At 49.0% G+C, this 13258-nt stretch overlaps 1 protein-coding gene across 1 annotated transcript in view; it reads right to left on the reverse strand.

Annotated features, from left to right (window-relative positions):
- Positions 1–3198: 3198 nt before the first annotated feature.
- The window catches only part of SH3PXD2B (SH3 and PX domains 2B), a 97648-nt gene continuing 87588 nt past the window's right edge, over positions 3199–13258 (reverse strand). Inside the window, exon 13 of the mRNA XM_041749351.1 lies at positions 3199–5444. Coding sequence (XP_041605285.1) covers positions 3921–5444 — 1524 coding nt within the window. The 3' untranslated portion in view covers positions 3199–3920. The remainder of the gene's footprint in view (positions 5445–13258) is intronic.

Raw genomic sequence — 13258 nt, forward strand, 5'->3', positions numbered from 1 at the left:
AATTTAGGAGTAATTCTTCCAGGCTAATGGAGGGCATCCTACACCCTCAGGCCTCAATGCAAACCAACTTCCCACTCCTCCGGGCCACAAAGTTTGACATTAGGTATCTTTGGTCTATCATAGGGTATGGCTGGTTTGCAAAAGCTCTGGCCTGGATAACCAAGGGGGGTGGGGAGGGGATGGACAGGACTGCCAGGCATGGCGCAGGCTCTTATGCACCCACGGCCACAGTACAAAGAGAAGGGCAAAACCTCCCAGGGAGCAGGCTGACCCAACACTTAGAGACTTGGGTATGATGAAAGAATGGGAGCCAAGCCACGAATGTTCCTGTTCTTGATGATGTTGAGTCACCAGCTCTTTGAGGGCAGGAGCAACTTCTTTATCCCACTCATTGCTTTGTACTCGATACAGGCTGTATAAATATTGGACTGTCCATGCCTTGGCCTAAGGACCTTCTGAAACCTGGGGCAATTTGGCACCTGCCCTTTCATGTGGCAAGTTTGTTTTCCTACACTCCACCTGGTAATGCGATCCCCAGTGGGCTCAGAAACATCTTAAGGCCAAAAGCTTTGCCTAAGAAACTGGCTACATGGGGAGGTGTTGTGGTGGAGGCTTAAAATGACTATTAGAAACTATGGGCTCTAGCAATTCCTCAGTGAGGTAGGGCATTAAAAGTGGTTCAAACCAGGCCCCAGCTCCCCCCTCTCAGCCTGGGACAATGGCAAAGTCACCAAACAGCAGAGATTTTGAGTGAACATTTTGTGAAGGCCTGTTTTGCCAAGCAGTGATCCTAAAACTCAGATTTTCCAAAGATTTGGTGGCACTATGAGCTGTGGTTTTTACATGCCCGCCTTTTTTTTTTCATGTCTGCCTTTTGGGCTAGCATTTGGCCTGTGACCAACTGCCACATGTGATCATGGGATGAAGAGAGTAGAAACCTAAATTATGTGAGAGGGTCACCTGTTGCCCTGGAAGGGCCATGCACATTTTGCTAACATCGGAAGAGGAAAAGCCATGGGCACTGGGGAGAAGGCACCCCTGGATTCAAGTCTCAACTTGGTCATGATCTGGATGAAACCGGGCATTCGATTTCACCCCATGTACCTCAACCACCTCTTCACAGCTCGGGGCTGGTCCTATGCACCTTATAGGGTTGTCTTGAGAGTTAAGTTAAGAGGGAGTTTAAGCACCAGTGACCTGCCTGGAGCTTGGCACAGAGTTCTAACTGTGGTCTTGGGCATTTACTGCGAGCGTAACCTCAGGGGAGTTCTGCATATGCTGTATCAATTGCTCACAGAATGGTGGCCACAGGGCTGGATGCTATAAAGCTAAGTCCTCAGGCAAGGACAGCTAGGGGGAGCCCCCGGCCACCAGGTCCCCCTACTTCCAGCTGCCTGTATAAGTGCCCACCACTGTGGCACATGGAGCCGGAGAGGGGTGTCCTCAGGCCATATAAGTGTCCTGAGCAAAGAACGGTGAACAGAGAGAAACGTGGTTTCAGTACCTTCAGTTCACGTCAGAATAATAATAAAAATAATAAAAATAATAAAAATGCAAGTTCTTTCATTTGCAGGAACACTTTTGCCCACAGAAAGGTGGAAGTAGTCCACTCCCACCCGGCTGACCTTCAGCATGAGGGAATGAGGCCAAAGATAAACCCTTTGGGTGGAAGCAGCAAAAAAACCCATAGCTTTCAGAGCCAGGCATGGAGCCACGTGTACCCTGGTCTTACCCAGCGCCAAGCACGTGGTAGGCGCTCACAAAACACTTGAAAAGGTCAAAGAAAGCAGAGAGAAAATCAGAGAAAAAAAGGCTGAGTTCTGTCTTTTGAAATGTAGTCAAATCCTGCATAACAGCTTCATAAAAGCTGTTTCAGCCAAAGTGGGTCAAAAACTCTGGAAAACATGCTATGGGCTTCGTTCCAAGTGAGGGTACCTCAAAGATGTGGGTGGCCCTCTCCCAGCCTCCCTTCTTCCCGGACTGCTATCCTCCACTACGGTTCTGGGCACAGGGCCATGGGGCAAGTGCACACTGCCAGGAGCACCTCGGGTCCCTGCCCCCAAAATCCTTGGGGATGAGGCTTACACACTACACTGCCTGAGGGAAGGAATAAAGATGCTACTGTGAATCAGAGAACACTCCTTCTCCTGTAGAAGCATCCAGAGCCCATGTGGCCTTGGGGAGAAGGGAGAGCAGAGGAGGGCCATTTACACAGAAATCTTTGGCACTGCAGGCGGACAGTGGGTGTCCCCAGGAAAGCTGGCCCTGCGGTCCCCAAAGCATCACAGCAGGTAAACACTGAGTTGGAGATCTCTGAGCTGGATCCTCTTCCGCAGGGTGGGGTGGGCTGACAAGCGGGTTTGCCCTCTTACCCACCAGGGCAGCCTGGTCCACGGGCAAGAACTCTGGGCTGGGCCGGGAGCCAGAAACCCGGGGTTCTGATTCTAATTCTGCAATGTTGCTGTGCCTCTACCTGCCTTAGTGAACACATCTGTCCAAATGGAAGGGAGATGACAGGGAGAGTGCTCGTATAAAACAGAGAGAAGTACTCTGCGAATCCCAGAGAGGAGCAGGAAGCAGCAGCAGAGAGGGCTGGGAGGTCTCTGCCTGTGGCAATCCAGCTGCTGGTCCTTGGCCATCCACGACATCCCCCACCCCGGCCAACAGGCTGTCATGCGAGACCACCTCAGCTCCACAAGCTTTATCTCCCAGAGGGGGCCCCAGCACAGCAGCAGGAAATGGGGCCCTGTGGCAACTGCCAGAGCCCCAGGCATTCCTCTGCCATGGAGGAGGAGCTGTGGAGGGTGCGGGCAGCCTCCAGTGTCAGCTGCACCAGGTCGGAGGGGTGGTGGGTGTGGGAGCAGCCACTAACGCCCCCCACCCACACCACAAGCAAGCCACTTGGCCACCTGCTTCTGGCAGTTAGCTTCTTCCTGTGCCCCTGCCTGATGAGCCTCCTACGGGTACAGGCATCGAAGTCGGGCCAGTTCAATTCAAATCCTCTTTCCTCTTCTCCTAGCTAGTGTGCCCTTGGCACGTTGAGTTCGAGGTTCTTTGTCCATAAAATAGGCATAATTACACAGGAGAGGATTGATTTGAGGGATAAAACAGGAATGTAAAGGGCCAAGGACAGAGCCTGGCACCTACTAGCTATTCAGCAATGGGATGCTCATGAGGGACATGGATTGTGAGTGGCTCCTTTCTTTCTTTCTTTCTTTTTTTTCTTTTTTGAGTGGCTCCTTTCAAACAAACTTTGAGGTTCTTGCTCTGTGGAGATGAAAGTGGAATGGCCCAAGGTGGGGTGGAGGTTCCTATTTAAAAAGCCCTGCGCAGGTAAATGAAGCACCCCTTTAGGATCTGTCAGGGTCCCAAGACAGACGATGGGAGGCAGAATGGCTCAGTGGACCTTCTGGCCCACTCTTGGGGCAGTTGAGACACTCATGGGCCCAGAGCCTCGAGGAGGACATCTCCCTACGACTGGCGGTAGAGCCAACTTCCAGGGGATGGAGTTCTTTCTGGTACCAACAAGCATTTTGGAAACTCAGGAAATCAAGTCACTGGACTTTGAGAAACATGGAGAGGCTGGAGCCAGCCATCAGGCTGGGTGGGGTGCCGGCAGTGAGACTATTTCTGCAGTTTCCAGACAATGGGTTCTGGTCTTGGAGAGTCATGGTCCCGCTGCAGGGCAGCCTACAGAGGGTGGCAGTGCCACTGGCCTTAAGGCAGGGATGCTGACTTGGAGAGGAAGCAGGAGGTTGGCCTCTGGGCTGCCAGGGGATGCTGTGATGGGAGGGAAGAAACCACAGTATTCCAGACTCTTTCTTCCTTCGAAGCTGCATGAAGGATGATAAATTAAGAGGCATATTAAATACGTGGGTAAGCCAGCAGGGATGTGCGGGACCTCCAGGCAGGGAAGGAGGCTACGGCTTCTTTTTGAGATAGTTGGAAGGGATCCACCCTTCCCAGGAAGGCGCCCCGCTCAGCACTTGGCAGAACCACCAGCCACTGCTGCTCTTTTCCCGGACCTCGAACACCGTCCCCTCCTGGAAGCTGCTGGTATCTTTGTCTCCTTCAAAGTTGGCCACTGCCACGTATAAAGAGTCCTTCGAGCCGTCAGCACTGGGGAAGGGGGCGGCAGCTACTTTCTCCCTGTTTTCTCCTATTTTGCCCACCAGCCATGGTCCCAGACCACCTTTGCCTCGCATGTCATCGTGGCTGCCTGAGGAGTTGGAAAGAAAAGGTTTGGCTTTAGGAGGGACCAGCAGGGCCCGGCCTGGAGCAGGAGCTGCCTTGCCTTCACTCGCTTCCCGCTGTGGCCCTCTGACCTCCGGGAGGGGCCTGGAAGATGAGGTTTTTTTGGGGGGTGGTGGTCTCCGGGGCAGGACCACGGGTCGCTGTGGGGAAGCCTCTTGGAGAGGGGTGGGCACATTCTTAGGCACAGGATCTGCGGTCTTGACCGGCTTCGGAGGGGCTCTGCAGGGCACCTCCTTTGGGCTGAGCCCGTCCTGTTTGCCCGTCCTGTCCTGGGTGCGGCCAGGCCCTTCACCCGGGAGGAAGCTCCGGCTGCAGGCCACATCTTGGCTGCCCTCTCCATCCAGTAAGGGCTTCTCTTGGGACTTGGCAGGTCTCAGCTTACTCCTGAGGTTGCAGATGTCCACTTGGTCTTCACCCTGAGGTGGTTCTGTCCTGGGGGAAGGAGCTGGTTTGGGCCTAACCTGAGGTTTGGATTTCAAGAAGGGATTCTGAGGAATCCCTTCTGGCTTCTCCTCTGGCAGATCAGCTTTGGATTTGGAGATGGGTCGGAGGTTGGGCTTCTTCACTTCTTTGGCCAATACCTTGTGGCCACACTCCAGCCCCATCTCATTTTTCAGCTGGAGCAACTTGCCTTTGTCAGGTTTGGGCTCTGACCTCCTGCCATCCCTGGCTGGGGGTGTGTGTTTGGCTGGAATCATTGGCAAAATCATGCCTGGAGGTTTGGGTGAGGAGCCTCTGAGCTGCTCCATCCTCTGCCGCTCCCTCTCCTGCAGCTCCCCTTCCGACTTGATGATAGATTCTTTCCGGGGGGGGAGGCTGGGTTTTTCCTCCAGGTCAGGGCTTGAGATCTCTTCGTAGCCAGCACATGAGGACATGTCAGAAGACGCCTTCCTCGGGACTTCCTTGCCTCCCTTCCAGTCCTTGGACCATGGCATCCCGGAGTCCATGGCACCATGTGGTGCATCTGGCAGGGGCCGGGAGGGGCCGATGGCTTCGCTGCCCGTGTTGTTCTCCATGGCTGCTGCATCCCCCAGATGGAGCTGGGTCACCTCGTTGGGCAAGGGAGCCAGGAAGTTGGGCCTTGAGGCATTGCTGGTCTTCTTATACTTGTCAATGAAGGTTGCTGGGGCCCATCCTTCCTTATCTTCGATCTGAATGTACCACCAGCCACTCAAGTTCTTTTCTATCACCTGGAGAGGAAGACAGAGGAGAGCACTTAGTAGGTAAGGTCTTGAGGACAGCAGAGGAGAATACTCTGGGAGAACCCACATGTAACTAGATTCCAGAAGCAGGGAGTTTTCACTCAGCAGATTCCCAAACAATGGCTGTGGTGGACCACTTACGGAGATTTTACTGGGTATCAGAAACCTCTTACATGGGGGTAGGTTCTTGACTAATTTCGGATATCCCCCAAAGCAGTCCTGGGGATGTGGATTTGGGTACATGTAATTAATTTGAGAGGTGATTTCAGGAAGTGCAAGTGAGGAAATGGGAAAAGAGAGCCAGTTATGACATTATTGTTCTGGGTTACTGGGGCATAATCTGCCAGGGGACTCATCCCATGCAGACTCATCCCAACTGGGGGATGGAGACATTTATCTCCAGATTCCTAGTCCCTGGCCCCCTTGGGTCATCAATCCCTTGGCCTTTCTGGGCAGGTGCCCTCAGGCAGGTGTAGGAGGTGGGAAGCTGGGGGATACAGGGACCTGCGCCTAGAGATCAACTCAGGTGGGTTGGGGTATAGGGGTACAGGCTGCCAGCACTGTCTGCCACATTTCTAAAGCAGCACAAGGCAAAACCCACATAGCCAAATTAGCCTTGATTGTTGCTTTTTTGGTTGAGCACCAGATGAAGCTGTTGGCTGGTGTTCACAGTCCATGCAGTATAAAAAATGCATACCCTTAAATGTGGGAATTACATTCAGCTTGTGTTTAGATAGAGGGGAACCTCTGCTGATGAAGGTAAAAGAAACTTTCATCTTATCTCCTTCTCCCTCTGGGATACGCACCCATTGACTGGAACAGTGGGTGGAATCACCCATGAAATTTAAGATCCTTGGTTTCCTGTCTCCTCTTTGTTCAGTACTATGGCTGAATTGACTGAATGGTGTGTCTGTTGCATGTTATGGGCTGAACTGTGTCCCCTTCAAATTCATATGTTGAAGCCCTAAGTCCTACATCTTAGCATGTGACTGTATGTGGAGACAGAATCTTTTAAGAGGTAATTAAATTAAAATGAGGTTATAGGCATGAGCTCTGATCTAACATGACCCATGTGCTTATGAGAGGAGATTAGGGCACAGAGTACATACAGAATGAGGGACAACCATGTGTAAACACAGCAAGAAGACAGCTGTCTCTAAGCCAAGGCGAAAGGCCTCTCCAGAAACCAAGCCTGCTGACACTTTGATCTTGGGCTTCTGGCCTCCCAAAGTGTGAGGAACCAAATCTGTTGTTTACACCACCCAGCCTGAGACATTTTGTGATGGCATCACAAACAAATACCCTAGATTCCCTAGCAGGCCCCGGGTGTAGGAGACCTGATTAATGCCTGTAACTGCCTTATGAGATGAGGATTATCATCCCATTTTACAGATGCAGAACCGAGCCTCAGGATACCTGAAGACCTGGAGAGGGTCAGGTGAAAGTTAACAATGGAGGCAGGAATTAAAGGCAGGTTGGTGGGTTCTAGAGTCCGTGCCTTTACCACTACTCAACCATGCCTGGAAAAGGGAAAGAGCCCTGCTTGGGGTAGTTTTGAAAGCGCCAGGGGACAAGGGGGGTTACGGGTACAGTCCTACCCACCACACTCCTCTGCCCAGCCCAGCCCAGTTAGAGAGGAATGGTGGTTACAGACCCCTCAGGAGGCAGAGGCTGGGCTCTGGGGCCTGCATAGGAATCCAGTGTATTAGTTTGTTTATTGCCTGTATGGCCCTGCACAAGCCGCATGCCTTAGATTCTACAGCACGAGATGGGGAGGATGGCGAGAACAATAACACCCACTTGCAGGATTTTTCACAATGACCACATAAGCTAATGTAGACAAAAGCCCTCGGTATATGCTGAAAAGTAAATGTTCCCTATTATGAAATTACAGTGGAGATCATTAACAAGGCAGGATGCGTGTGACAGGTGTATACTTAAGGAGTCCAACTGGTTTCCCAGAAAGGGTACTGATAAATGCAAGCCCTTTATGTGACAGGGAGCAGTGTCTGACCAATACTCGGTAGCTCTGGTAACAATTAAAATTGATTCTGGGCATACAAATCACCGTTGGCACATCCACAAATTCAAAAACTCTAAGTGTGTATGTGAGAAAATTAAAATAGGACAATAATCACGGTGAAATATATGAACGAGGATTTGTTAAGCTTACGCTCTGTGTGAAGTACTATGGCAGAAGCTCTAAACATTTGTGTTCCTGATCACGATTTATGGGAGTGTTCATTTACTAGAGAGAAGCCAAGAGCTATTACAAATAAAAGCAAATGCCAGATCAGAAGAACGGAGGGGAAAGGAAAGAGTCTGGGTTTTATTTTATTTTTTTTTAATTTTTATTTATTTATGATAGTCACACAGAGAGAAAGAGAGGCAGAGACACAGGCAGAGGGAGAAGCAGGCTTCACGCACCGGGAGCCCGACGTGGGACTCGATCCCGGGTCTCCAGGATCGGGCCCTGGGCCAAAGGCAGGCACTAAACCGCTGCGCCACCCAGGGATCCCAGAGTCTGGGTTTTAAAACCAGAGAGACCTGGGTTCAAATTCCAGCTCCACCATTTATTAGCTATAAAATCTTGGGTACCTGACTTATCCTCTCTTTGTCTCAGGTACATCTGTGAAATGGGCTGAGACTACCAACCTCTTAGGACTTCTGTGAAGCCTAGTTAATCAAATAGGTATGGTACCTGGCACAGAGGGTATCTATCGCATCATCATCATCATCATCATCATCATCAGTAACACATGTTTAGAACATGCATAGATCAGGTAGGGAACTACGATGTTCTTAGTAGCTCCACTGCTAGACCACCGTGGCTCCATTAATGAACTCTGAAGGCTTAGATGAGATTGAAATGAACCAGGAAGCAAAAGTGGAAAATATTAGCAAGTACAGAATTGCTCATGAGAAAAGAATACTTGGTTAAGCCAAAAACTTTAGTGGCAGGGCGCCTGGGTGGCTTAGTCGGTTGTCTGCCTTCAGCTCAGGTCATGATCCTGGGATCCTGAAATTGAGCCTCACGTGGTCATCAGGCTCCCTGCTTCTCCCTCTGCCAATTCTTCTGCCACCTGCCCTGCTTGTTTTCTCTCACTCTAGCTCTCTCTCAAATAAATAAGCAAAATCTTAAAAAAAACCCCAAACTTTAGTGGTAATGACTTCCTACTTGGGCCCCTCAAGCTACCACTGGCAGAAACATGCTGACATCATGGAACAATAAGAGAAGTTTCAAGGCTGAGTTATATCTGCACTTTCTGGAAAAGAATGTTGGGTATGTGAGCTTTTTATTGGATCAGCTTTAGCAAAGAGAGATAGGATAAAGCCAGAAATTAAAAACAAAACAAAACAAAACAAAAAAACAACCCAACAAGGAGACTGGTTCTAGTTAAACTGGAAATGGGGCCAGGAGAGAGGCTCCCAACACCCCCAGAAAGCCCCAGGGACCCGTGAACTCTTTGCTGCACGCAGAGTCAGCCCTCAGCTTCAGTGCATCGTCCACCATCCCGAGCTGCCCCTTGGCTGATTTCAGAACATTCTGAGCCAGGGAGTGGTGGTGCCTATCGGCAAATGTTCAGATTGCCAGTATGCTTGAACTGGTGTGTGTTTGTACAAAATGCTGGAAACTCATTGTCTTAAAGGAGGTGATTTTATCATGTTTTTTTCAGTGCTCTGAGGAAAAAAGAACCAAACCTTTATACTATGTAACTTAGACTTCCAATTCCAACATGAGACATGGAGTGAATAGCAGCTTCCTCTTTATGCAACAAAGCCATGGAAATAAATAAATACAAAGCCAAGCTCAGAAGGAGGAGAGGGGGAAGTCAGTGGAATGGGAATTATGAAGACTCACAGATGGATAGAAGCAGCAGAGGGTAGCTGTGGCCCAGGACTACAGTAGGGGTACCTGCTACAAAAGGTAGGAGAGGGCTAAGGGCTGCCAGACTTCCAAGGTGGTGGAACGGAGGAACAGGGAGGTGCAAGACCAAGTGACAGGGAATTAAGAGATACCATTACTGAGAAGTAGCCAGGCTGGTTGGCCTCTTCTGCCCCTTATCCCATCCTTACAAGGCAGGTAGAATAAAGAAGGTGACTGTTCACAAGTGGAAGCAGTGAATGTGGGAGCTTGGCTTAGAGACACCCAACACTGTTCAGTGGCTGGCTCAGAAGTCCCCCACCTTGCGCTGAAACCAATGGCAGGTGTCTGGCCCCTGGTGTACCTACCCCAGCCGGGGCCGCTTGACCATCTGCTTCCTTGTCTTGTGCAGCCCAAGGCAAGTACTAACACCATGAGAAGAAACAAAATGAACACCAACACCATGGGAAAGGGGGCACAACTGAGAAGAGATATGGGCTATAATAATAATAGGACCTTAAACTCAACATGTTTACTATCCTTAGAGAGAGATGTGGAAGGGCATCATGTTCCTAAAAGAACAGGCAGTGCTGAAATAAGAACAGGAGACCAGGAAAAAGAATCAGTAAAGAGCTCTCGGATATGAAAATTACAATGCTGAAATAAAACCAGAGAAGAGCTGAATTGTTAAAGAACAAATGAATGAGCTAGAAGGTGAAGCGGAATGCTCTAGGAATGCAGCACACAGGGATGAAGACAGAAAATGTGAAAGAAAAGTTAAGAAATGTGGAGAATAGGTCCTGAAGGTCACAGAGCAGTATAATAACTGCCCCAGGAGGAAAGAATAGAGAGAGTGGAGAGGATGCAATATTTAAAAAGGTAGAAGTGAGGAATTCTCTGGGAAGATCTCCTGAGGCCTAGATTGAAAAGGCCCACCACCTGCTGAGCAGAATAAAAATAAAGTCACACCTACACACACTTTAGTGAAATTCCAGGATATTAAAGATAATGAACTCTTGCGAGAATCGGATAAATGACAGATAATGAACAAGAGGACAAGAATTAGGTAGGTAGGAGCTTCTGACCAGAAGCGTTAGATGTGAGAAGAGGACAGAGTGATCTGTTCAAAATGCTGAGGGAAGAGGACTTTCAATCTGGAGTACAAAATCCAAATAGTCCTTGAAGAAGGAGAGGAAAACCACACTCACGTCTCATGATGTCAAGAAAGCATGTACAGGGGTGCCTGGGTGGCTCAGTTGGCTAACATCTGCCTTTGGCTCAGGTCATAATCCCAGAGTCCTGGGATTGAGCCCCATGTTGGGCTCCCTGCTCAGTGGGGAGTCTGCATCTCCTTCTCTCTCTGCCTGTCACTAAATCTGCTTGTGTTCTCTCTCTCTCAAATAAATAAAATCTTAAAAAAGCAAAGAAAAGAAAGAAAGCATACATAGAAGTGAGGGACTGCCTTCAGCTAAAGATTGAGACATATGGTCCTAGAGAAGCCATGCAGGGCAGGGAAGGGAAATCAGTATGAATCAGGGGAGGCTTCCCAGAGGAAGCAGGGATTTGAAGAATGAGTTGGATTTTGAGATGCCCAGTTCAGTTAAAAAAATGACCTTGCATGACTTCTATGAGAAGGCAGGTGGAGCTCTAGGAGCTGGGTTAAAGCAAGGTGATTCCTTGCTTTAAGAGAGAGCAAGAGAGCTGGAGAAAGTCCAGCTTGACCAGCAGGGATGACAGAAAAGCAATGGGAACAGGCTTTGTTTGGAGAAAGCCTTGGATGTGAAAAGATGTTAGGAAGAAGGCACAGGTTCCAGGTGAAAATTGGATATATAAGTTTTACAGCAGCAAAATGGAGACCCTGGACATAGAATGATCTTGTAGCACAAGCAAGATGACTTGAGAGTTCTCTCTGTAGATCTGAAGTTGGGAAGAAATGAAAAAAAATGAATGAGTGAAAAAATGAATGAAAAAAATGGGTAGGAGAAATAGCTAAGAAGCCTTTTAGAACTTTGTGGGTAGGGCAGCCCTGGTGGTTCAGTGGTTTAGCACTGCCTTCAGCCCAGGGTGTGATCCTGGAGACCCAGGATTGAGTCCCACATCCGGCTCCCTGCATGGGGTCTGCTTCTCCCTCTGCCTGTGTCTCTGCCTCTATCTCTCTGTGTGTCTCTTGTGAATAAGTGGACTAAAATCTTAAAAAAAAAAAAAAAGAACTTTGTGGGTATTTGTTTTCCCCTCAGTCTGTCTACCTAGATTGGGATTTGCATTTTATAAAAATTAGTTTGAGAGACTAGCTCAGCTTTATTTATTTATTTAAAAAAGATTTTTAATTTATTAATGAGCGACACAGAGAGAGAGAGAGAGAGAGAGAGGCAGAGACACAGGCAGAGGGAGAAGCAGGCTCCATGCAGGGAGCCTGACATGGGACTCGATCCCAGGTCTCCAGGATCAGGCCCCAGGCTGAAGGCAGCGCTAAACTGCTGAGCCACTCGAGCCACCCACTAGTTCAGCTTTAAATATCCCTGCAGAGAGCCCTCCTTCAATGGGTTGAAAGACATTTGGCTTGAGGACAAGCTTCTAGAGAGGCCTGGGCAAAATCAATGGTGCTGAGGCCCAGGACACACATTTAGGAAGCTACCTTCCACTGAGTTGACTGGGCACCTGCTCCAGGGCACGAGAGGAAAGAGAGAGGCAGGAGGTGTTCAGACTGGAGGGAAAACAGTAGGTGCTTTGCAGATCTCCTAGAGAGTGATTAAAGACCCTCAGGGCACACCTCACTTATGCACTGACTTAAAAGTCAGAAATTTACTTTCTTTCCTCTAGTCATCCACCTATTCATTCCTACAACAATGGCTTACTGAGCACCTACTGTGGACTAGCCTCGATGCCAGGGCTATGGGCAAGAATGAAGAAGACACCCCTACTCAGGGTTAAGCAGGAGGCTAGTGGGGAGATAGATTTTCATTGGTTCAACAACATTTTTTGGGGATCCTTGGGTGGCTCGGTGGTTTGGTGCCTGCCTCCAGCCCAGGGTGTGGTCCTGGAGTCCTGGGATCGAGTCCGGCGTCGGGCTCCCTGCGTGGAGCCTGCTTCTCCCTCTGCCTGTGTCTCTGCCTCTCTCTCTCTCTGTCTCATGAATAAATAAATAAATTCTTAAAAAAACAAAACAAAACAAAACAAAACATTTCTTGCAGACCTACCATGTGCCAAGCACTGTGCTAGATATAAGGATATAGGAGTGAAAAACAGTTATGGTCTATACCCTCCCAAATGTCCAGCAGATAAATAACAATAGCATGTTAACATCCTTGGTTCAAATCTGGAGATAGGCATGGGTTCAAATCCTGGCTTTGTCATGTTTTAGCTGTGTGATTTTGGACAGTACCTTTCTTCCTGAGCCAGAGCTTCCTCATCTGAAAAAATGCAGATCGTTAATGGTCCTGCCTCATAAGAGTAAAGGATTAAGAGAAGGACTGTATGTGAAGTGCTTAGTTCAGTGTCTGGCACCTAACTGCTCCACCATTATTTACAGGCTCTCAAGGAAACATGGGAAACAGCTCAAGCTCTAACTTCACAAGGAAAGAAAAGAAACGGAAGGGGGAGAAAGGATTTATGTTGGCCTTTGTGCAGGAACAGAGCAGACAAACAATAGAGTGGGAAGAAAAAGGAGAGAAGCAAGAAGTGATGTAGGTGGTGATAAAAACAGAATACAACACAGTCACTAAAGATCACACAGTGTATGATTCCACTTATATGAAATGTCCCAAACAGGCAAAGCTATAGAGACAGGAAGCAGATTAGTGGTTGCCAGGGCTGGGGGCAGGGGGTACTGGGAGGGATTGGGAGGAAACAGGAAGTGGAAGCAAATGTGTACAGAGTTCCTTTTTTGGGTGATAGAAACGTTCTAATGTTCTGAATGTGGTGATGGATGCACAACTCT

Source organism: Vulpes lagopus, chromosome 3, assembly GCF_018345385.1.
Source record: "Vulpes lagopus strain Blue_001 chromosome 3, ASM1834538v1, whole genome shotgun sequence".
NCBI lineage: Eukaryota > Metazoa > Chordata > Mammalia > Carnivora > Canidae > Vulpes > Vulpes lagopus.